The sequence below is a fragment of the Mya arenaria genome, chromosome 6 (genome assembly GCF_026914265.1).
Source record: "Mya arenaria isolate MELC-2E11 chromosome 6, ASM2691426v1".
Taxonomy (NCBI): domain Eukaryota; kingdom Metazoa; phylum Mollusca; class Bivalvia; order Myida; family Myidae; genus Mya; species Mya arenaria.
In genome coordinates this window covers 69283025-69307628 of record NC_069127.1, presented here as the reverse complement: position 1 = coordinate 69307628, position 24604 = coordinate 69283025, and the positions used below count along the sequence as shown (strand labels likewise).

Here is a 24604-nt window from a genome sequence, read left to right as displayed (position 1 = left end):
CGATTCAATATAAAAATAATAATATTGTTCAGGCAATCGCAGACTTGATCATGCCAGGCATCTCAATAGATGATGTAGACTCTTACATTTGGAGACATATAGAAGTGGACATGGAAGTCATCAAAACAGTTTTAGCAACAGGAGACAATCTTGATGACATTTTCACCATGATGCATGTTGTTATAGACAGACTAGGTGATTACGAACAAGGTATGTGTAAGCAGTTTTGAGACGACGTTCATTTGGTTATCTTAACGCGAGTTCTGGCCCTTAGCACCAGATGATTATTAAACAATGAGTTTTGGTTGTATATATTTGTAACCTCGGGGTAATTGATGTATTCTGGAGAACATTGATAACACCAACAAGCAGAAAGGCATATCACAGTTACATTTTGTCTTAAAGTTTCGCGTTTAAACATTGTTTTACTTTGTACTTATTTTTAGGATTAGAATGGGCCTGTCACTACAATTTCAGAAGAAAAGAAGGGAGGAAATTGTGGGAGGAAAAGTTTACAAAAACTGTGTTGCAACCTGTTATAGAGGTAATTTTGACTATCTTGCCATTGTTATAGTCATGTGTCAAATACATTTTATCTCTACTGCGAGAATCATACTTAGCCGTAGTCATTTTGATACAAGTTAGTCATTCTGTAGAAGTCATTAGAAACTTTGTTTAAATAACCTAACAGTTGCAAAACCTCGTAAACATACTTAAAATGGGTTTTTGTATACATCTGCTATTTGTTAATGATTTTTAGAAAATGACGGAAGCAATAGCCGGCAAAAATAAAATGCTTGCTGAGGATACTAGGCTTGGTAAGTTATATTCAATAATAAGTTAATGAAAAGTTGTCATTATGTTTCTGAAATCCATGTACATGACCTTTCAGCGACTACGTTTATATATAAACAAGGATCTCACAAACATAATGACAAATTGACATAAACTTCCCGTACGTATTAGAAAGATTTCTCATATTGTAACAAATGTGATCCACTGACTTATTTTTTTCATCCGTCGGGGTTTTCTGTTTGTAAACAAAGAAACTATCATCATAAATATCTTTGTTATTTATCTCAATCGGAATAAACTTAAATGTATATCACAAAAAATATATAGGTAGATTCAACTTCATATTTCATAAAAAAAATACCACTGCAGGAGCTCAGCCACTTCTTCGTCATATTTATGAAGTTGACAATGAGTTGACAAACGACAATGTGGAGGAAATATATGCCAATCCATGTATGTGGCGATACAGAATACAACTGAACTTCCAACATATGTGTACTCAACTAGAGGCAAAGCATGGATCATCCAAAGATGTATTTGCCGTTCTGAAGTTATTTGCAGAAGAAGTGAGCATCATTGTTTTTAAATTGAAAGTTACCTTTCTTATTGTTAAATGTTTCATTCATTTCATATACAGGAACTTCTTTTCAGGAAAAAGATAATAAGCTTTAAATGATATGCATCAGTATACCTTCAACAACATTTAGGGCCGAATTCAGAACAACCACTCTCACTCACACTCAATGAGTTAATCCTCTGTAATCACATAACGGTCCAAATATTTTCGAGTGAAAGGTATATCCATATTCACAGGTGTGAGTGAGACTCAAGTGTTTTGCGTGAGTGGGACATTTGTGAGTGCTGGGCTAGGCCAATTGAACAGCCCTCGAGGATTGGTTGTGAATAGGAATTAAATGAGTGTGAGGGATAAATGTACATGACAAGTAGAAAAGGTGAAATATATCAGATTTTGGAACAAATAAGGGATTCCTCATTCCCAGAACATATTTAAGAGACCGGGGGTATCCATTGAAGTACGTGTGCTTCAAAAACGTTGCCTTCTTTAAAAATCAAATTTTCAAAAAGATGCACCAATCATAAATTTGTTTTGTTTCGAAATTATTTTGAACGCCTAGCAAACTTGATGGTTGCGTTTCATCGATGGCTGCAAGAACATGCAGCTAAATATACGTGAAGATAGCAGCCTAGCGGCATGAAGTTGGCAGCCTAGCGGCGTTAACTTGGCGGACTAGCGGTCTAAATTTGTTTTTTCAAAAAGTCGATCAAGCATACCATCGGCCTAGTGGCGTGTAGTAAGCGGCCAAATGGCCTACAATTCCCAAAAACTTGGCACTTGGAGCAGTTAAACCGCAAGGCCGCTAACTATACGCCTCTAGGCCCGTAGACTTTATGTTCACGTTTTTACGCAATGTTCATGTTCATTTCAAAGCGTGGTCAGAGAATTGATATGTATTGTCCAGCCTAGATCATCATCATCATCATCATCATCATCATCATCATCATCATCATCATCATTATCATCATCATCATCACCACCACCACCAACATTATTATTTTTATAATTATTATTATTGTTATTACTATTATTATTATTGTAATTATTATTATCGTCATCTTCATCCAATTTCCCCTACATTTCTGAAGCTGTTTTTCACTTCGAGGTGTAATTTCCCCATAAGAGGTAGATTCATTCGTTAATTTTATCCATGTGCTATTTTAAAGTATTTTCAATTTTCATATTTTTTCAAACGTCAAACTTTATGCAGCCTACAAAAGAAAGATTATATACCAATACATATTTAAATCATGTGATACAGTGGAAAACGGCTACATATCTAAAACAACAACAACAAACCATGCATTTAAACACATTTAACAGTTATTTACAATTTTATTTTTATTAACCAAATGTTTTAAAATGTTAAGTTTCAGAATCACAATTATTGTCATTTGTTTGTCGCCATATCTAGCAAAAAGGTACTCAAATCGCAAATAAACATATGTTTACTGTAAACATCACCATAAGCAAACAGATAATCCGCTATGATCACCAAAACACACATGTATTTGTACTGTATTGGTCACTTGATGAAGTGGAGTGTTAGCGAGGCGTGTGAATACAAACAGATCACTTGAGTGTCACTCCCCTTATTTCACTCAAGTGATCACTTGAGTGTCCCTTACGTGAATGTGGTTGGAGTGTGAGTGAGAGTATATGTTCTGAATTCGGCCCTAAATGTTCATATCATTAAACTAAATATAAATTTCTGTTTTTAAATTGCTTTCCAAACAACATCTACTTTTTGCACCAAGTAACCTTCATTAAAATAGTTGTTGGGCGTAAATGGTAACGCAATTGGAGTTTTTATTGTAAATTTCAGATTTATATCAATAACTGCATTTTTGTTTTGCAATTTTCTATTTTGGCTGACTTAGTTTCGTCAGTAATGTGTAATTTTACATGAAGACAAGAACATCGGATTTCACAATAAGAACTAGAGAAATATTACAAATTTTAATATGGCTATCAAATCACAATAAATCGTAAAAATTCCAAATCTGATTCAAAATCAAGAAGACAAAGATTTTAGATTTTGTTTCAGGTCGATAACCTTTTGGCGCTAAGGTGACGTCATTATAGTTGACAAATTGTTGAAGTGTTCAATATTTCACAAAGTTAAATAGAAACTACAGAGACAAACCAACCTACCACATTTTGTATCTTGCTCCTCTTTTATGTCAAAAGCGGAAAAAGCAAAATGTTGTTAGAAGTAACAACGAAACATTTTTGTGGTGTGGTATGTATGTGGTAGTACGATACAGTTCATATAGATATGCATGCACTTTAGCCTTTGTTTTTTGTGTTGCAGGATCCAGTGTTGCAGGCGATGAAGTATGTTCCTGATATATTGACCTTGCAGAGAAAACTTATTTTCAAATATACTAATGTCACTCGCATAGATCGCAGGGAAGCCAACGAGATAACGGTTGCCAAACTGATCGAAGGTAGCGTTTATTTTCTATAAAAATCTAGGAATGCAAATGAATGACAAGATTAATATTCGAATATTCGCTAAATCTTTCGATCGAATATTCGATTACCAAATTACATCTTTAAGAAGTTGTAGTATGCTATTCTTATTTGCTAAAGTAAAAGTCTGGGCATGATTCTCCTAAAAATAGCCTCTGAAATTCCCAAATTTCAGAAAGAAAGAATAATTTCATTTCCACTATATTTCTATTAGTAAACAATGCAAAAATAGATCGAATCCTGATTGAATGACGTAATGCGCAAACGGAGAGTTGTTCGGTATGACGAGCAGCCTCGTTCTGGGATTGACCTTCGATAAACATAACATGGACAATTTAAACCAACTCGGGAACAAGTTAAATAATAAAATGAAAACATACGTGGATGTTTAATCATCTATTGTTCAACAATATCTGAACTATATACAAAAACACGAACGTTATATCGAAACATGGAAAACTGGTTGAAGCACTTAACTAGCACATGTCATTCATATCACTAGGGCCATTTGAGCAATATTGCACGTCTTAATATGCAGACAAGACAGCACATTGGTGTGAAGGCCGTTAAAATAAATCCTTAATTGGCATTGTCATTTAAATCTACCGAAAATAATTGATTGTTTGTCTAATAGCCAGTTATTGTTCAATTACGGGGACTGGTTTTAATACCCGGACAAGACAAACGAACTTTATACACATCAACACAGTTGTTGGTAAAGGATGTATTATCTAATTTAATCAACAACTAAAAAACGAATATTCGAGTATCCGAATACCAAACGTACAATCGAATATTAGAATACTCGTTCGCATCCCTAATAATAACAAACCTAAAAGGCGTTCTGCGAATTTTACAATAATATTTGTCGGAGATTCATCATTTAAAGCAAGCAAAGATCAGCAATGATATAACTTTAATGTATTACAATCTACGTTTTGTGGCTTTAGTGCAACAACATAATGTAGTGTCTGAACAAAGACGTCATTTTTGCTTTGAGCTATCATCGTGTAATTCTTCAACTGATTTAAAAATGGTGTTAATGAAAAAATTATAATGAAATTATTTTTAATGACCAAAAGGTGTTGTTTGCAGACTCTTCTGAAATCTCCAATTTTCAGGGAGTATCCACAAAAACGTCACAAACAAAGCAATTGCTATCCTGGTTTGTTTTAAACTCTTAAATGCATCTCAGTTTTGTTCAGGCCTACACTAGTCACACTTCTCCCAATCATTTTCATTGATTTGTTTCATTCACATTTAAGGGCATTCAGGTGTATTTGTCTTTTATTTACTTAAAATTTACATTTAACTGACCGGTCCAAAGCGGTACCTAACAATTCTTGATTAACATCTTATTTATATATAGTATGTATGCGCTGTGCTGTTTGTGGAGTTTTGTGCTGTTCTTCCATGTTTCTTGTTTGTGATTTTATGTTCTATGTCTTTGGCGTTTATCCAGTGCCATTAAACCGGGTTTATGTTTAAACTTTTTGCTACTGAGCTTGTTTCTGTAGCTTTTCGCATAAATATTTATTAAGATTTAGGTCATTAGAACGCCTTCTTCGTTTCAGACTGTGATAAGCGGCGGTTGAATTATTGTTTGATATTCACCCCTGCTTATAACAAATATATTATTTCGCAGGTAACTAATAAGATTTCTTTAATTTTCAGCCAAGGCTGCTGGAGATGAGACAGAGAGACTTATAGCCAGTTTTACTTGTGCTTGGCAGATAGTAAGGGAACAGCTTAAGACATACGGTTAGTATGGTTTATGTGCTTTGTTACATTACATTGTTTACAGGAAGAAGGATATATTAGGGGCTTTACTGATGTATAACCATGCCGTTTCGTAATGACTTTGGAGATAATTGTTCTTGTTATTTCTTGTTATTGTTTATCTTCTATTTGTCGTAAGACACTGAAGGCTGGGGATTGTTTTTGATCTGAATGTCTATTATGTATTAGGATGTACATTGGATTTGCCCTTTTTCGGTTTAAAAACAATATTTCAAAAAGTCAAACCAAGTGCAAATGGTTCCTATCCGGTTTACGGTTGAAGTTCAATGAATTTGATAGCATCTAGCAAATGTTTTGGCTTCAACTTCGTGAGGCACCCTTTCCAGTTCTGTCAGCTGAAGGCCAGGCTAAATCACCAAATTAAGTAAAAAAGACAAGGTATAAATGTGGCACGATGGCTCAATAAATATTCAACCGGCTGTCGTTTTTTCTCCCTATAATTGAGAAGGACGTATTTTGGACAAAATGGGTTCACCGTTTATGTCTTATTAAGACGTGATGTGAAAAATGTTCCACGAGATCACAATAATACGCATAATATAACTTCTAATCACAACAAGGGGCAAAACGGCAATGCAAATTGCCCTGTCGGTGGCATGTACTTAGATATGCTAGAAAGATATTGAAAATATTTGACATATACAATGGTTATACAGTTGTAAAGATGTATTACGTATGAGTAAAACAATCATCCACTTATTAATTATCAAAAATACTCATAACCAGACCGTTTTACAAACATACCTTTACCGATTTAGTTATGCATTATTATGACACCAATATACACCCAACTGAACTCCTGCCTCGAAGTTTTGCTAGCCGTTCCAAGGCTGTAAACCCAACATCTATTAATACAGTTGTGCTGATGTTCGTCGATAAACTTACTGAATAGAAATTCACGTATACGTAAACGTAAATGTAAACTTATGAAACAGTACATGTTTTGTCACTACCATCGACATTTCCATAGAAAATAGTTTCAGTATTTTAAATGATCCTTTTATATGGTGAGTTTTATATTATTCTCTATATTTACAGTATGTGTGACGGAATTCGGCACGGCCAAAGTTGATACAAAATATTGTCAAGGCATCATTGATGGCAATACTCCATTATCAGTTTTATTGCCGACCCAGAAAGGTCCTGGGCTATGCTCATTTGCGCTCATTGATCTGTTTTTTAGAAGACAAAACAATTTCATTGATTGTTATGCCCAGTTACACAAGAGGTAAAACATATAATCAATTCCTAATTTTAATAATTGACATGTGTAAAAACTCACCCTTTCCACCAATGACGTTTTTTCATAAACGCAGATGCAAATGAAAATATGGAGTCATAACATATATAGTATATTGTAAAAATACTTAAACATCAATATTAGAAGATTATCAATTATTTCAAACCACATTATTTCACACTTAATCCAATTACTATACTAAAGATAGTTATAGGACTAAATGACATGATTTTTTAAGCGTGCCGAACGTGTTGCCAGTGTATTATATTCGGAAAAGCTACGTCAATGAACATTAACTACGACAGCACTTTAACTTTAATATAAGCGCTGTATTTAAGTTTTACCATTAAGGTTAAATATTTTTGATTTTAGAGATCGGAAAACAATTCATCATATAGTGCCTACCTCGGTTACCGCTGCTCATCTGATCTGCTATGACCATGAAAAAGACATCAGACCGTTGATATTCGCCAATTGTCAATACAGTTTAGAACTTGGACAAGGCACTAAAATCGAATACGATTTCCAAGGATTAGAGCGGCAGCTTGTTGACCGGATATTCGTTTCAAAGTCATTCATAGATGTTGGGGTGGTACTCAAGGTGAGAAACAATAAAATATTTCCTTAAATCTTAAATCTGCACATAGTTTAACATATACCTTTTGTCATGTTGAGATAGTAGTGCGGGTGAATCTAGCACATCCTGCCGTTGTTGATAAAAAAGACAATTTGATACACGTTAGAAAACGAAGAATTGCCGATATTCTTTATTGTTATAGATGTTGTTATATAACATTTATCAATGACGTAACTCTTATATAGTTTGGTATATATTTATGAAAAATTAAGTAAGAATAACATTTTCCTTTTTGTTCGAGCATTATTTAGTTAGATTGATGCTTACCAAAATATAATTGCGCGCCTGGTTTTGGCCAGTATCCAAATAAATCACAAGACAATTTTCCGAAAACCATTGAATACAAGCAGTGTGAAATGCATATCTCACAAGGGCTGAACTTGCAAAAAGGACAGAACAGTTCTTTCTATGCACACTTCACTCACCAGCATTTATGTTAATGAAGGTCAATGTCTATTACAGATTGATATTATGGAGTACAGGTCGGACGTGACTAATCTTCAAATATTTGAAGAGCTGGGCGAAAAAATTGTACAGGCATGTATTAGTTTCAATACTTTTAAACTTCCATGAAAACTACAGAGACATTTTCAAGTAAAGTATACGCAATGTGTTCACATTTTTAAGAATTAAATAGACACTATTTTTTATAACATGTGACATATTATCATATATATCAACAGGCAAATACAATGAAAATAATTGTATTACTGACGAACATACACACCCATAGAAGCAGTAATCACAAGTATTCATGTAGACGTTTTGGAATTTAGAAGATCATGCAATGTGAATTCAGGCGACATTTTATACAACGTAGGAAATAGGCCAATATAGGAGTTATCATACAGACTCATATTTATAACAATAAACCCAAAGTTCCTTTATCATTCCTGTAATAATTGCGTATTTTTTGACAACGAAGTTATAACCAACCATTTAATATTTAATATCAGCATTTTGATCTGAAAGTGGTAGCGATGGCATCCCATGTAAACGGAAAAAACCCAAACTCAATTCCACAGAGTTCTAATATTACATCTATGAATTCGTTGGAAACTTCGTAACGCAGATCCTTTATGAATGTATTTCTCGGATGATTTATATGAAGACATTTTGCCAGCATTTGCGTAATTGTTTTTCTTGTAAAACGTGTTAAAATTATCACAGCTAAACTCTTTTCAATACTTCTTATAATATATGAACAATTTTTGATAAACCGGAATAGGCTTATTTGAGAGTTCTGACATAGCTATTAATAAAATACTGTGAGGAAGACTGCATTCAACTATGGAACGTTTTGCGTTTGTTTATAGGAATCTCTTCACTCCAAAGTAAAAGATGTCATATACGAAGAGTCAAACAATTTACCAGAGGTGTGCAGGTCGATTGATGTCCTCGACATTGCAATACGTTTCCTGAGATCTACTGGTGGAGAACCAGACATGCATCTGTTCAGTTACCTGAAGGAAAAGCTGCAGATGACGACCGAACTATGTAGTCAAAAGGTAACATTATAATTTAACATAAATATAAAATTTAGTCGCTGTCTTGGTTAAAATCCAGCAGTTAGAACATCAACACAGAATAAATGAATACTCGTCTTATGTAAGTCCAGCTCCAAATCAATTCCCAATTTTACTAGACAACATTTAACTGTAATTTAATTGCATTTATGTAGTAACGTTTCAATTATATCAATCAAGATGATCAGTGGATAAAAAAATCTTTGATTTTTAAATAATTGCACCATTGAGATAGTGATAACAATGATTTATTTTGATTTATTGAATCAAGGCTGAGGAAGTTTGCACTCTGAAACATTGCCGATCGCTGTGGCTGGCTCTAAGCTTACACAAAACAAAACTGTTAATGAATGGTGAACAGGTAATGTGTTTAAGACGTTTAATGTGTACCCTTATTTAACATCTAACACCTTTTTCAGTTTTTGTATAACTTAAGAACAACGCACACATATAGGAAGGTTCTGATACATCTGTTTTTTCTTGGCAGTAAATGATTTCTTTTCCATCCAGTTACCAAGGAAACCAAATAATTATTTTGTTTTCACTGAAACCTTTTTGACACTTTTGCGCCAACGGTAGTTTAAACATAATAATCAAATACAAGTGTCATGTTCCAAACAGTGAATTTTTAATTTTTCGTAAATGTTTTGAAGATTATACTTGAATGTTCGTCTATATAAAATGAATAAGATTCTGTTTTATTAATGGAGTTTGAAGCGCATATTCAATAATAAGTTTAAAACATTATATTCGAGCTTGAAAGCATATACCGAAACACATATACACTTAAAATTATTCCAAACGTCAGAGTAATACTTCAACTTTAGCAACCGAGAATAAGATTGGATGATTTAATATCATATTGAACACGTATATTATTTGCACATACATATACATGTATTGTCTTACAAAAACAACTTTTAAAAAGATCTTTCGCTGACAAACAATGACCAAATGGTATACCAATTATTAACTCTACGGCCGTCTTGTCAATAATAGGAACTGTATACTTTCCTACATATAATTTTAAATGCTTTAGATTTATAGTTTTATTCTTACAATTGACGAATATTTCGATTTCATATTTTTGCAAGCTCAGCATTATTTTTATGCATTTCAATATTGTTTAAACTGCGTTTCAAGAAATTTGTTATATCTACGTATACAATACGCCTTTTTGTTTTTACAGGAAGTGTTTGATGCTCTAGACAAACAGTTTCATGACGATTTACCAGACGAAAGTTTATCCTCTTTACACGGAATTATAAATTCGTTGACGGAGAAAGAGCTTGCCAATTTCGTGGATAAGCTACATGAGTTTATCATCATGAAATTAACGGTTAACGAAAAGACAAACGGCAGTGAGTACAGCGGAGATTCGTCAAAGCAAAAGTAAGATACAAACTGAGTTTGCTTTATAAATGCTTATCTAGATTTTAAGTTAAGGTTGTTTAAATTTAATGTTTGCTAAGAGGCTTAATCGGTAAAGCTATTGATACATGTATGTTTTTTGTGGTGTTTTGTATGTTTGTCTCTAGTTTGCCGTTTGGGTGATTGTCATTTGCCTCTTAATAGGGTTTTATTATTATTTCGGCTACTGGACCTGTTCCAGAAGTGTATATTACATATCATCTTTAAAAAAAAAATCAGACATGTATATTATCTTGTTTATTAATCGATGTTTTCTTTTAATACATTGTAGGCTTCCTGATTGGCTGAACGCCTACTACGAATTTGACGAAGACGAAGACGATGTTCATACAACTAAAAGTCTGTTGCCACCTTGTGACATTCTAAACTGCCACTGTGTAGCAGTCTGGAAAACTGCAAACACTGTTTTGAAATCGAAGCGCTCTAATTAAAATAACAATTATCTAAAATATTTTGAAAATATTTCGTGGTGAAAGGTCTTTGGAGCGACATCAGTGAATTATTGTAACTTTAAAGGTTAGCATGTCCACATGTAGGTACCCAATTATTAATTATTTGTTTGCTTATTAGTGTCCAATTTATATCTGATTTAGTTAAATTAATTGCGTTTGTGGTAATTTTGATAGCATGTATTTATGTTTGACTGATTTTCTAGAGCCTGAGTTTTTTACATAAATTTAGTGATTATTTTCCTAATTATTATTTTTATAATCAGTTTTTGTTTGCGTCTTATTTGTTGAGTGTGAGTTTTAGTTGCTTTATAAACTACCACCAATGTATCAGTCATCATACATGCTTGTCTCTCAATGCAAAATATGTAGTGAAACCATTGTTTTCGGTAAGAGTTATTCAGTATTCTTAGGCTTTGTTTAAGTCGACATTTACACATTGATTTTCTCATGTCAATGGTAAAATTTCTAAAATACTTTTCAAAAATAATGAATATTGTGTGTTTATAAACTTACATATTTTTGTAAATATTACTTGGTATAATGTATATATCTTTCTTCTGTCATTGGTTTTGCTAGTAGTAGTGAAAAATACATAGTTTATCATTTGTAAAGGATATATTCTTCATCAAAACTGACCAATGAAATCAAATTACAGAATGTATGGGTGCATGCGCGCGTGTGTATATGTTTGCTGACTTTCAAATACGTTTAGAACAATTTTTACTCGATGCTAAGCAGATATGTGTGTATACAATATCTTTGAAAATAACATTCATTGTTGTTGTGTTGTTTTTTTTTGTTGTTTTTTTTGGGGGGGGGGATTTTACCCCTCAATGCATGTTTGTGGCTACCTAATGTATGTAAAGTTTGCCTTCATCATTATCTGTAGCTATCATCATTTTAAAGAAGAACAAGTGGATTTCTTTATGTGATAGTTTGAATGTAAACTTCAAGAACAGTGTGAATTGCTGTTGTGGTTTCATTACAGATTGCTATAAAAGTGTGTATGCGTCATCGTATGTCATTTTAGTTGTTCACCTATATTTTCTAATTAAAAACAAAATAAATATACCAAAAATTGCAATATTTAATTGCATACTCGTTTGACTGTAGACATGATATATGTACAAAATCAGTTTTATCTTTTGCTGTAAATTGTTTGCAATGATGTGTCTAAATATTCATTTGTATAATGTTGATGTTTAGAAGACTTCATATATGTGCGTTTTAACCTGATTGTTCGGATATTTTTGTACTGTATTGGAACAGCTTATATTAACCTTGATCATACTTTATTTATATGTATATAGACTTCACATATTGTAGATATATTTAAATTCCTGATAAATTTTAACATGTTGGTTGTAAACACCATATGTAAATCATTTTGTAATCAAAACCTTTGTATAAAACACGTATATGTTTTGTGCCATACGCTCGCAACGTTTACTATCGACGCCGTGCTAATAAACAGTTATTAGTCATGTATTTTTATTACAATGAGTATCGTACAATGTTTATTAGCAATCAATGTGTATAAACTTTGTCTTTTGAAACAGAATATGTTATGAGTTTATGTATGTATGGTTTTTTTTATCATATGCAATGTAAAAAAAAGATGTAATCAGTACATTCTAACAGGTGAACTTGTAACTCATTATTGCTTTTAAATGTGTATTAAGTGCTGCTAAACTGTTTTAAGGAATGAATTGCGGGGTTGTTGTCATTATCGGGGTATGAACGCAATTGGGCTGTTCTAAGTGTGCATACTTTACCAGCCCAATTGCGTTCATATCCCCGAAAATGACATCAACCCCGCAATTCATTCCTTATATTTACACCAATTGTTCATTATTTTATTCAAGATACGTTAAAAAATAATTCATTTCATTTCGGATTACCTTTCAGTAATCCTTTCTTACCCATTCTGTAAATAGGACGACCCGACCGTTACCGGGAACATTTTTTTTTCAAATGACGTCAAAATAATGCGGGAAAAAATCAACCACTTGAAATCACTTTCAAACGTAAAATTGAAACACTTTTGGCATCAAAACGTTTTAAATATGATCACTTAGCACTTTCTAAAATGTTGTTTTATATTTTACGGGACCTGCTGACACAATACAAACAATAAAAAGATCAATTGTTTTCATGTATATTGTTATGCGATGAATTGCGATCCGAACATATCGGAAGATGTTGCGTTCATCGATTGATGAACGCAATTGCCGAAAGGCAGTTCATTTAAGGAATGGAAGATGAGGTGTAAATATTTGACATTGTTTTTATAAAATACATCTAGAATACTTGAGCCATAAGCATATTGTTTTTGATTTCATGTTCTTAATTATCTATATCAGGAAGCTAAGCGAAAGAGTGTGTGTACTTGCTGTCGATGTGTACACAATACCTGTGAGTACACACACACTCATGTGTATTAAAACGGACTAATTGGACGTGAACGTTATGGCTTGATATGATGATTGCGTGTACCAGTGTCTTATTTATGTTCATTTATAACAAGTTCTTTAACAATATTAGTTTGCTGACGTTGTGTTAAACTGTTGCATCCATTACCATTGTGATGCAGACTGTATTGTGTATGGAACAGTTGTGCCTTTAATAGTTTTAATATTTCATATATAACGTATGTAACCGGTTATTACTTCTTCTGTAAATGTATTTTGTGTATAATGCATGTATTGGTGTATTGTTTTGCAGTCGACATAAATGACGCTTTCCGACCGGTCACGTGCTCGACGTGTAAAATGTATGCAAGCTCTTGAAAAGTAATAAAAACACACCCACAAATTGTCTGAAAATGTCGGCATTCTGGAACTTGTGGTGATGTTGTGAGGTTACTTTCAACCGTTACTTATAACGGTTAACGGCAATACTGAGGATGTATGGGATATTACCCCTACAGTAATTTCATGCCAAGAATGAGCTACGTTGACATATTGTATGAAATAACTGAGCTATATATTGCCTACATCATCAGCTAAAACAGTGTGTTTTTTATAACTTAAGACATGTATATTATTTAGGTTGATCAGACTGATATCTGAATCGAAGTGACTTTAATAGCAAATGCATATATTATAGTATGCATATAAGATATGTTGTGTGTTTATTCAAGCACTTAAAATAAAAAATAAACATTGGGGTTGATCATGATACCCGTGTATATAGCATTCTGTCGTCATCTTTGTTGCTACGTGTAGATGCCGAAATCTTGAACAATACATAATTACGTATAAGAACATTTTTAATGTTATATTACAATAAACATGTTACAATATGCCATAGCGTGTGCAGGACCTTGATCATTTATCTCTGTGTCGCAGTTTTATCAATGATACTTGTTTTAAGAAAGTTAACTGATGTTTATCTTTCGTGTGTCAAATATAATCCGAATGCATAAATTCTGAGAACACAAACCTGTTAAAGTTTTGATTGTACATTGTCCACGTACAACACATTTAAAAAAAATAAAATGAGTTATTGTGCAAACCACAGTTTATTTTTTTATCATGAAAATAAACCAAATAATTACTAACGATTATCATTTGAAAATTAATACACCTTATGCGGATATCTAACTCGTAAACGTATGTTTTAAAATTACAATACAATCTATAGCATAATTTCTTTATTTTTTGCTGTTAAGATTAATTTGTATATATTTGTTTATTTTATGTGCATGCCTCGTGTTATACTAAAATGTATTTTTGTTTATATTTGTTGTTTTAAGTGTACTATTTCTTCAGCGGTAGCATGCGTTTATTTTGAATGTTTCGACATAATTATCATAGAAACTGTTTGTAAAGAAAGTTTCCTCTCAACGATATACGCGCATATAGAAATTAATGCGTATACGATAATTGTTTTTAAAATCATATTAATTCGCTTAATTCTATTTCATGGGAATAATCATGTACATCTTTCAAACCTAGTATAAAAATACCATGCAAATATCTTTACAAATATATACCAATTTGAAAAAAGAGAATATTTCAGCATAGAATCAATAAAATATACCTATAACTTGTAAATATCGACTGTTCAGATGATAAACTTTTATGTTTTATTTTCGTATGCATTATGGGTCATATGACTCATATTTTGATACTATTATATTTTGTCTTCATGTAAGCGTAGTCCTGTGCGAGGATACGGTACATGAAAAGCATACTATATGTTGATATGCAAAACTTTCCTTTGATCATGTATACAGTGATGTATACATGAATGCTTATAAACACTACTATGTATTTAAATATTATGTACTCTTCTTAACTGTTTGTTCATTTTTAAAAAAAAACGTCCTGCTCTTATCTCAAGTATTAATGAAGATACTATGTTGCATTAATTTCACACTCACGGAAAAAATAATTCAAGACAAAGTAATACCAATGTCATCTACGATGTTTAGAGAGATCTGTAAAGCTATTGTTGAACTTCCATTTGTGTAGTATCTGATGTATTACTCTGGAGATTTTTTCAGGATATTTTCAAAATAAAATCATTACCATAACTGTTGGAACAAGAATAACGTACATGTTTATGACATGCCGTTATTGTTATATTTCGATAGTATATTATGCAAACATTAAGATAAGTTTGCTGTCATGCATACGTTAATTGTCATCCTACTTATGTTTCTAAAAGAAAAGTTAATATGTTGCAACGTAATAAGACTAGTTTATACTAAATTTGCCATATTGACTTTTATCTTGTGAAACTATTAAATCATACGTGTGAAATAAAAGTTACAAAAATCTGTGTTGATTTTCTGTCAACGTAAAAGTAGTCGTTAATGATTATTGCATTATATAACCAGTGTAGCATGTTTTTATCAATGAAATTTAAATATTCTATAATCCGATTTAGGTTGAAATGAAATTAATTATAATTGCTTTATTGTCTCTTCATTTACGTAATTTTCACTGATGATAATTTCAAATAAAAGAGTATGGACAGTAAACTTAAAAAAATCCCTAATCCCATCATGAACATGAAACAAGCGCATCTAGAGTTGCACCGACTTACGTCTCCATCCTGTAAACGGATTGCGTCTGTTACCTGGTCCAGGGCAGCACGTGTCTTGTCTTTCCACCGTGCTGTTGTTGGAACTAGGATAAACATACTTGCAATACTAGTGACCTAGCTTGTCATAAAATTTGTGCAATACAGTGTGCAAGAATTGTGGTGGGTAGCCGGACAAGATGTCACATGTTCATAAGATCCCATGCTAGTCAACTTGTCAAGCTGTTCAAAGAAGCAGATTGAAGTATTTTGCTTATTTCAAGTTGTTGTTTTAATTCGCACGTGTATTCAGAGACATGGCTTTAGGTTCCAGCTCTTGACCTCTTTGTACAGATATTTAATTTTGGGTAAACTATCAAATTGCTGAATCAACCGGTTGTTTTTCTTATTAACAGGTTGGTTTTAAAGAAAAAAAAATCTCTAGAGAATATTCGGGTGTTGGTGGCAGATTCCGTTTTAAAATTATTTGAAGAAATACATGCTTCTGATCTCTGCTGGCTGGACCGCCTTTGTGGAAATATAATTTTCTTAGTTGGAATGAAATGAATAAGAAAAAAATAATTTCCCTTTGTTGAGAGTTATGTCCGAAAGGTGGCGTTCAAAGTTTCAAGTTGCACGAGGAGTATTGGCGCTGAAAGTAATTCAGATTTGGATATTTGACTGAGTAACAGCGTTTTGTTTTGTTTGCTCGGATTAGAGTTGTATGCCTAGTGAGCAAATTCTTTTGTTCACGTTTTATTATGGAAGAAACTAACAATGACAATAGGTCTAATGGCAATTTAAATTTGCAATCTCAATTGAAAACGATTTTATCGGAATTGAGTAATTAAAAACAGGAAGTACAAGGTAACAGTTTGAATTATAAGCCGAAGTTAAAAAGTTGAAGTCGGAGAAAGACTTAGTATGGCGTTTTCAAGGAAACAAGTGCCAGTTCGATTTTAATGGATACCTCACTGACATTGTAAAACAGTGTATTTGGGGACTAGAACATAAAAATATGACTATTGCAAAGAACAATTGAACGAGGTTCTAGACAAGCCCTATAAGAGTTATTACCTCATATGTATCGCAGACACGTCTTCAATGGGTTGGGAGACGGTACGCAAATATGAGGCAAACCCCATCGCTAGTGACAGCGACGACGAGTCAACATTTATAAAACTGAGAACAGGGATGGCAAGCGGAAGAAGACGTCATCTCGCGGCAGGGGTGGAGCTCTTGCTAGCTACGGTCAGCCTAGTGCTACTTTGTCTTCCGCTTGGGTACTCCAGCAATGCCCAGAGCTTACGGTCCACACCCCGTGGGCCGTGGTCAACTTTTTCGATGCCAAGACGGTGCAGCCTCGAGCTTCAGCAACGGTTACGTCCCGACCATTGGAGCTGCCCTAGCTTCCGGGCCCAATTTTGCCTGCGGCGAGTACTCGCAATTTCGACATGACTGTCCACACACCAGAGCACCTAGCACAGCCGGGAACCAGCCTACAGCAGCCACTGTCAGGAAGTGAACCTGTGTCTGATGACGTTTCTATGAAAGATGAGTATTTTGATTTTGAGCGTTTTACGCATGACTTTAATGAATACAAACAAAGCCGAAAAAGCATTATTGTAACGGGTAGGTTAAGAAAACATTTGGAATCTCGGCGTGCTTTTGGTGCAAACGATTTGATTTGAGATGTGATTCAGAATGGTTATAAGTTACCACTTTTTTCAGCCATGTAGGACTTTTATAAAAAAAATAGCAAGTCATCATTATCTTGACCAGAGCTCGTTACAGAGGCTAAACAAGATCTTCTGGATAGGGTCTTGATTGAAAGTGTATTGAGCCCTCTTTTTGTGTAAATCTTTTAACTGTTTCAATTCAAAATTCTGGCAAGAAAAGGTTGATACTTGATTTGCTTGAAGTTAACTAACATTTGTGGAAGTAGCCTGCTAAATATAAGGGCATTAAAGTTGCTTTTGCATTTCAAGAGAAGGACTTTTATCAAATGAAGTTCGATTTGACTAGCGCCTATCATTTTGTAGACATATATGGGCACCGTACTGATTAATTAGGATTTTCATGGGTTGATCAGAATGGAAATACTGTATTTTACAAATTCGAGATATTACCTTTTGGGAATTCTAGTGCATGTAGTCTATTTACCAAAACAACTCGCCCTCTTGTAAATAAATGGCGTGGTGAAGGGAACTTATTACCATGTTTTTGGATGATGGGTTTGGTTGTGCTAAAACCCAAGATGCTACGGTGGACCTTAGTCGCCAAGTTAAAGCAGATTTGCTTAGTTTTGGTTTTGTTCCAAATGCTACAAAATGTCTATGGACCCCGGTGCAGATACTCGAATTCTTAGGGGTCCTATTGGATTCTTTAAAAGGCAAGATTTACATTCCTGATAGGAGGTTAATTATAGTTCTTAGTACCATTTCTGACATTTTTGCTAGTATGTAAGTACACAGTAGTGTTCATGTTAAATAGGTTGCTAGCATAATCGGGCAGGTCATTTCAATGAGAGTGGTTATTAGCCATATTTCACAGATAATGACGAGATATTTAAGTGCTGATGTACTTAAGGCAAACCACTGGGAACAGTATGTTCAGCTTTCGGAAGAAAGCATTCAGTAGCTCGAATTATGGCAGTCGAGCCTAAAAACACTAAATTCAAAAGATATTTTTGAATCGCACAAATGTACTAAAAAAAATTTTCCGGATGCAAGTTGTACGGGTTATGTTGGGTACGAAGTAAATACGATTAATGGTATTTCCGATGGTATGTGGTCACCGGACAAAGCTGTAAAATCGTCCTCTTGGAGAGAGTTAGTTGCTGTTTATAAAGTCCTTCAGTCTTTGACGCATATTCTAGACAATCATAAAGTGGTTCACAGATAACCAAGGGATCAAGGCCATCGTTCTTAAAGTTCGATGAAAAAATAATTGCAAGACATAGCTTTTGGTATATTTAGATTGTGTATGTCAAAGTCCATTTCCCTAGAAATGGAATGGATACCCGGAACCGAAAATGATAAAGCAGATAATGCTTCCAGAACTGTGGATATCGATGATTGGGGTATTTCTACTTGTATTCTAAGAGTGATTCAGGCTAGGTTTGGCCAGCTGCAAGTTGATTGGTTTGTCTCAGAGCACAACTTTAAATTACAATATTTTATCTTCTTGTGCTGGTGTAGACGCGTTTTTTGATTTTTTGGGTAAAAACTTTGGGTAATTTGTACCCCCAATATCTGCAATATATCAGGTCATCAAGAAAATTGCTGTTGTCAGAGCATGCGGTGTGTTAGTCATTCCATGTTGGACATCCGCTGTGTCTTGGCCTTTTATATGTCCCAATGGTTCTTTTGTTAGAGGAGTTATTGATTGGTTTGATTTACCAACACGAAAAGTACACTATGTAAGATGTAAAAACGGCAAAGGAATCTTTGGCAATGCTGATTTGTATTTTCAGAATGTTAGCTCTGAAAGTAAACTTCAAACGCGCATATACATACAATTAGTTGAAACTGTAACTCTGAAGTACAATGTGTGTAAGTCAGGAGTAGATTGTCTCCCTTTGATAAGATGAAAGCGTTATTGGCTTTTGTATTTGAAATGAAAAGTATTTTGATGTGTTCAGTATTGTCAATTGATTGAGCAATTGTAACATTTATTTTAATAAATAATTAAGAGTTGACAGGTTGTTGGCAGTACTGCCATTCGATTATGAATAGGCAGGATTGCCTTGTTATAACAAACGGTAGCATTGCCACTTTTGCAAGACAAGTGCTAAATGCATCATTTTATGTAAATATTTTATGAAACTATTGTCTGATATAAATATGGAATGTATTTAATGGCAGTATTGTCGGTATATACATGAACAAACAGTATTGTGTTTTAAAAATATTGCATTTTTGCGATAGAGATGAAGTTTAGTATGTCATAAAGCTAAACGATAATTCAGTTTGTGTATATATATATGTATTAATATCAAAATGCTATATTGTTTTTGTTTATAAACGTTTATTTTTCCAGATTCATGAGAATGAAATTTGAGATCTATCGGAAATGTTGGCGGGCTGAGTGCACCTACTCCCGGAGCTGCTACAAAGTTCCAGAGCGCACAGTACAAGCGTGAAATATGAAAGTGCATTTCTTAGGTTTCATAAGTGGGCTTTGTGTAATGGGTTGGGGAGTAGGGATACTTTGCCTACTAGGGTTTTTCCGGTTGCCATATATTTAGCATCTTTGATTAAGACTATAAATTCTCCAAGTCCATGCATAGCAGCTTTCTTTAAGTGGTAACATGATATTGGTTTAGAGTCTCCAACAAATTCAAAACTTGTTTAAAATATTCTTAAGGCGGCGAAACGTACTTTAGCAAAACCCTCTGTTAAGAAAGAGCCAATCACTGCAGAAATGATTTCTGCTGTTTACTATAGGTTGAATGAGTACAAAAATTCAAAACATTTTATGTGCTATATTAGTTGGGTATTCTGGTTTTATGCGCAGTTCTGAGATACTGGGGATCAGAACTTTGGACATAATATTTTGATTCCTCTTACATGGCAATATTTATGGAAAGCAGCAAGACTGATTAATACAGAGATGGTTCATGGGTTATGATAGCTAAGACAGGAACTGTGTTATGCCCAGTCGAAAATGTTCAAAAGTTTATTAAATGGGCTAATCTGTCTATTTAATGAAGCCTTATAACCACATGTGAGTGACAGTAAACATTTTCCTTTCATTCTTTGAGATCCGGCGGGGCTACTGCTGCCGCCAATAATGGAATCAAGTACAGGATGTTTAAAAGACATGGACGTTGGATTAGTGAAAGTACGAAGGACGGATATGTAGAAGATAAAATACATGAAAGACTTACGGTGTCTTTAAGCCTTGGGCTTTAATTTTGATGATTTATTTATTATTTGTGTTTTATAAAATTCAAGAGAAAAGATTCTATCGTTTCGCATGGTTAAGTCATAGCTTAGTTAACAATCTAATAATAAATATGTGTATTGATCCATCAGTTAAAATAACCATATTATATTTAACAGCATCCGGATTAAGTTTGCAAATCCGGAATTTTTGCAAACTTATTTTTTTTATTTTTCACCCAATGTTTTTTATTTTTGTATTTTTAAAATGTGTTAGGTAATACTAATAAGAGATATTTTTTGTTTCCTGAAATTTAATTTAGAAATATGTTTTTTTGGCATTTAAAGTCAACTTTTCCAATGGGAGTCCCATTGGAAAATGGCCTTCCCATTGGAAAAATGGTTTTTCCAATTGGAAAATCAGCCCAACATTTTTTGTTGGAAAATTCTCCCACATTTTCAAAAAAGGAATTAGTGATTAATAACAATCATTATCATTAATGGTTATAATGTTATCTAGAAAAAGTGCGTTTATAGTACTTTTTATCATTTTTTGTAAAAAAAATCCCGTCGACCATTTTTTCCAATTGGATATTTCCCACAATTCAATATGGGAAAAGTCAGGAAATTGGAAAACTCCAATTGGAACATTGTCCCATTGGAATCTTCCAATTGGTAACATTGGCAATGGGCTTAATCCAATTGGAGGTTCTGGCAATAAATTTTAATGGGAAAATATTTCAACTTCCCTAAATCTCTTAAAAGAACACCTATTTATTTATTTAGGAATATATTTGAAGTTTTGTTTTATTGTTTACCTGTGTCCTGACATTGTATCCATCCAATTCCAAGCTAATACTTCTGTGCTGATATCTTAGCGATAAGATTTAAGCATCTTTTAATGAATTTGAATGCAATAAATCATATCAAAAATTACCTGAAGTATTCTTACTCAACCAGTGACACAAATTCCATTTTTTAAATATCTTTACACTAGTTTCATCTCCTCAGACGCCATTTTTAATCGATTAAGTTGTGGTTACAAACGACTAAGAACTTATTCATTTTTTCAAAGCTATACTCACTTTTACGCTTGAAAATGTTATTTCGGTTGTCAGTACCTTTACACAGAAAATGTACCATTTTCTTGATTTTTAATGAAGGTGTAATTAATTGATGGAAATCCATATGAAATGGTTTACCTAAGATAATAGTTTATTTCATACACACTGTTCTGCAGGGGAGCAGGACCTTTCAACCCCAAGAGGCTTTTTAACCCTTCTAAAAAAGAACACTTTTCAGTTTTCAACCCTTAGACTTTTAAACCCCTATTTCAAAGACTTTTCAACCCCTACCTGTTTGGACTTTTTAACTCCTATAACAAAGACTTTTCAACCCCTAGTTGAATTATTTTAATAACCATATTAAAGACTTTTTAACTCCTAAACCAAAGACTTTCCAACCCCTATTATTTGGTTTTGAGCTGGTCCAAGCTAAACACCATTAAAAATGCTGCAAGGCATTTTAGAATGTTAACATGCATCATGTGCCAATGCCTTCCTCAAACAGTAATACTAATATATGTTTTAGAAAAAAATATCGAACTGTACAAAAATGTAAGGCTGGTGAATTTTGCATTACAAAATAAACGCTATTGGTAATTAATGCCATGTTGTCACTTTACTACATACCCGGTAGTAGTATATAAGCCAGTCATCCTACAAGATAGCAGTGAAGCAAAAATACACATATGATGATTACTTGTAAATCATCTTGTATATGTGGAAAAAATGAACTTGTTATCTAGCTGATTGTAAAAACACTTTGTCATTCTTAAAGGGACTCGTACCTCATTGGCACCAAATAATCATTTTCCAGGTAATGTGTCTGAAATAATTAGTTAACTCTTTGATACTGAAATTGCAGAACAAAATACAATGAAAGTATGAAAATAAAGTCTTGTTTTAATCAGGGGTGAACCTACGCTTTTTACGTCATGGACAAATAAATAGCATAACCACTCAGCAAAAGGGACTCATACATAATTTATGGATATTTTGATCATGCATACCTTGGAAGCAACACCTTTTATTTCGTATTTAAAACAAATTTGCTAAAGAACCACTTTTAACAAACTACGAGCTATAACTTATACAATAAACTCATACCTGGTTGAGCATTTTTGATGTAGAAATGAGGCACCCAAAATGCCAACAAGTACATATGCATGCATAAATATTGAAGCAATGGTTAACATCGTCGCTTAAGTATATCCCTCACGCATCAAAATTAATTTTGCAATTGCACTAGTGGCCAGAAGGAGGGGGGGGATGACCCCCCCCCCCCCAACCACAACGTACCGATGTCGTCCAAGTTAACTTTTCGTTTCGAGGCAGGGGATACAGGGTAATCCAGAAGAACTGGAAAAAAGGTTGTGAAATTGCGTAAATTTGTTTATTTTTTGTTTAGTGACACTGTTATTCAAAATCAATACATACACATATATAACAAACATCAATTGTGACTGATAAACCTTTAACTACATACTAAATAATGCATTTATTGAAAATATTTATTACTGATAACAAGATTCTAACCGTGTTTTTAATAGCAGAAAGCCCAAAAAATATTAAATGATTGGTAAATGCTAAAAGATTTATTGTGGTCTACTATAGTCTCATAAGGTAGAAATACCGTGTGTAATGCTCATTTCTTTCAAATTTAACTCGATATCCTTCATAAGAACCATTGTTTTCGACATTTATTCATTCTTTTAGGAATATTGAAACAACATTATTAATTGTGGTAAACCTTATCTGGCAGTACTTAAGAGTGCATCTTTGACTTTATTACTCGAGTGAATGCACCTTCAAACCGGTTTAACACAAACATGTCACAGTAATCAATACCATCTGTGTTAAGATGTCGGGAATGTGTTAGACGAATGATTTTGTTTTATGGAGCTTTGAAGAGCGATTAATGGCACTAAAGTGGTGCCAAATGGATATCTCAAGCACCCATTGGTAAGTCATTTATTTTTTCCATTTAATTTTTTGTCTTGATTTTTGAATATATAAACAGTCAATAAGTAGGACATCTCGTAAAGAACGTTCGCTTGAAACAGTCCTCTTCTTATCCACACTTCGACAGGGAGTGGGGCTACTCTGCCTAAATAGCCGTCAACGAGTACTTTAAGAAATATCAAAATAATAAAAAATGGTGTCCCAGTGGTTACACCAGTCAATTGTAACCATGCCCCCCCCCATAGTCCACCTAAATGACCGTCAATGGGTCTTTATAATACTCCTTCGACTCCCGTTTTTTAATTTTATCAGTCAATGTCCTAGTGCTCTTTCGCATTTCAATATTTGAAATAATTGAATTTTTGAAATGGTATTGTCTTGTTTGTTATTTCTTGGTAGTCGTTGAGGACATGGAGTGGATTATGGAATATTTTATTTTCTTAGTTTGAATAAAATGAATAAGAAAAAAAAAAAATTTCCCTTTATTGAAAGTAATGTCCGATAGGTGGCGTTCATAGCTTCAAGTTGCACGAGGAGTTTTGGCGCTGAAAGTCATTCAGCTATGGACTGAGTAACAGCATTTTGTTAAAGTTGAAAATTCATAATAATACTGATAGAATTACTAGGATTATCCATGATGGATCTGATATGTGTGTAAAAAATGTTTACCGTTTTCTTACATATATTGTTAACTAATGAAGTTATCGAGTGAGTTAATAAAATATGTTATA

General features: G+C 33.4%; 1 protein-coding gene across 1 annotated transcript in view; it reads left to right on the top strand.

Annotated features, from left to right (window-relative positions):
• LOC128238250 (E3 ubiquitin-protein ligase RNF213-like) overlaps positions 1-15719 on the top strand; it is a 144250-nt gene extending 128531 nt beyond the window's left edge. Inside the window, exons 83-95 of the mRNA XM_052953955.1 lie at positions 33-210; positions 447-544; positions 761-818; positions 1165-1361; positions 3687-3822; positions 5522-5608; positions 6686-6875; positions 7260-7488; positions 7987-8061; positions 8841-9032; positions 9322-9411; positions 10240-10442; positions 10753-15719. Of these exons, the coding sequence (XP_052809915.1) occupies positions 33-210; positions 447-544; positions 761-818; positions 1165-1361; positions 3687-3822; positions 5522-5608; positions 6686-6875; positions 7260-7488; positions 7987-8061; positions 8841-9032; positions 9322-9411; positions 10240-10442; positions 10753-10912 (1893 nt within the window). The 3' untranslated portion in view covers positions 10913-15719. The remainder of the gene's footprint in view (positions 1-32; positions 211-446; positions 545-760; positions 819-1164; positions 1362-3686; positions 3823-5521; positions 5609-6685; positions 6876-7259; positions 7489-7986; positions 8062-8840; positions 9033-9321; positions 9412-10239; positions 10443-10752) is intronic.
• The last annotated feature ends 8885 nt before the right edge of the window (positions 15720-24604 follow it).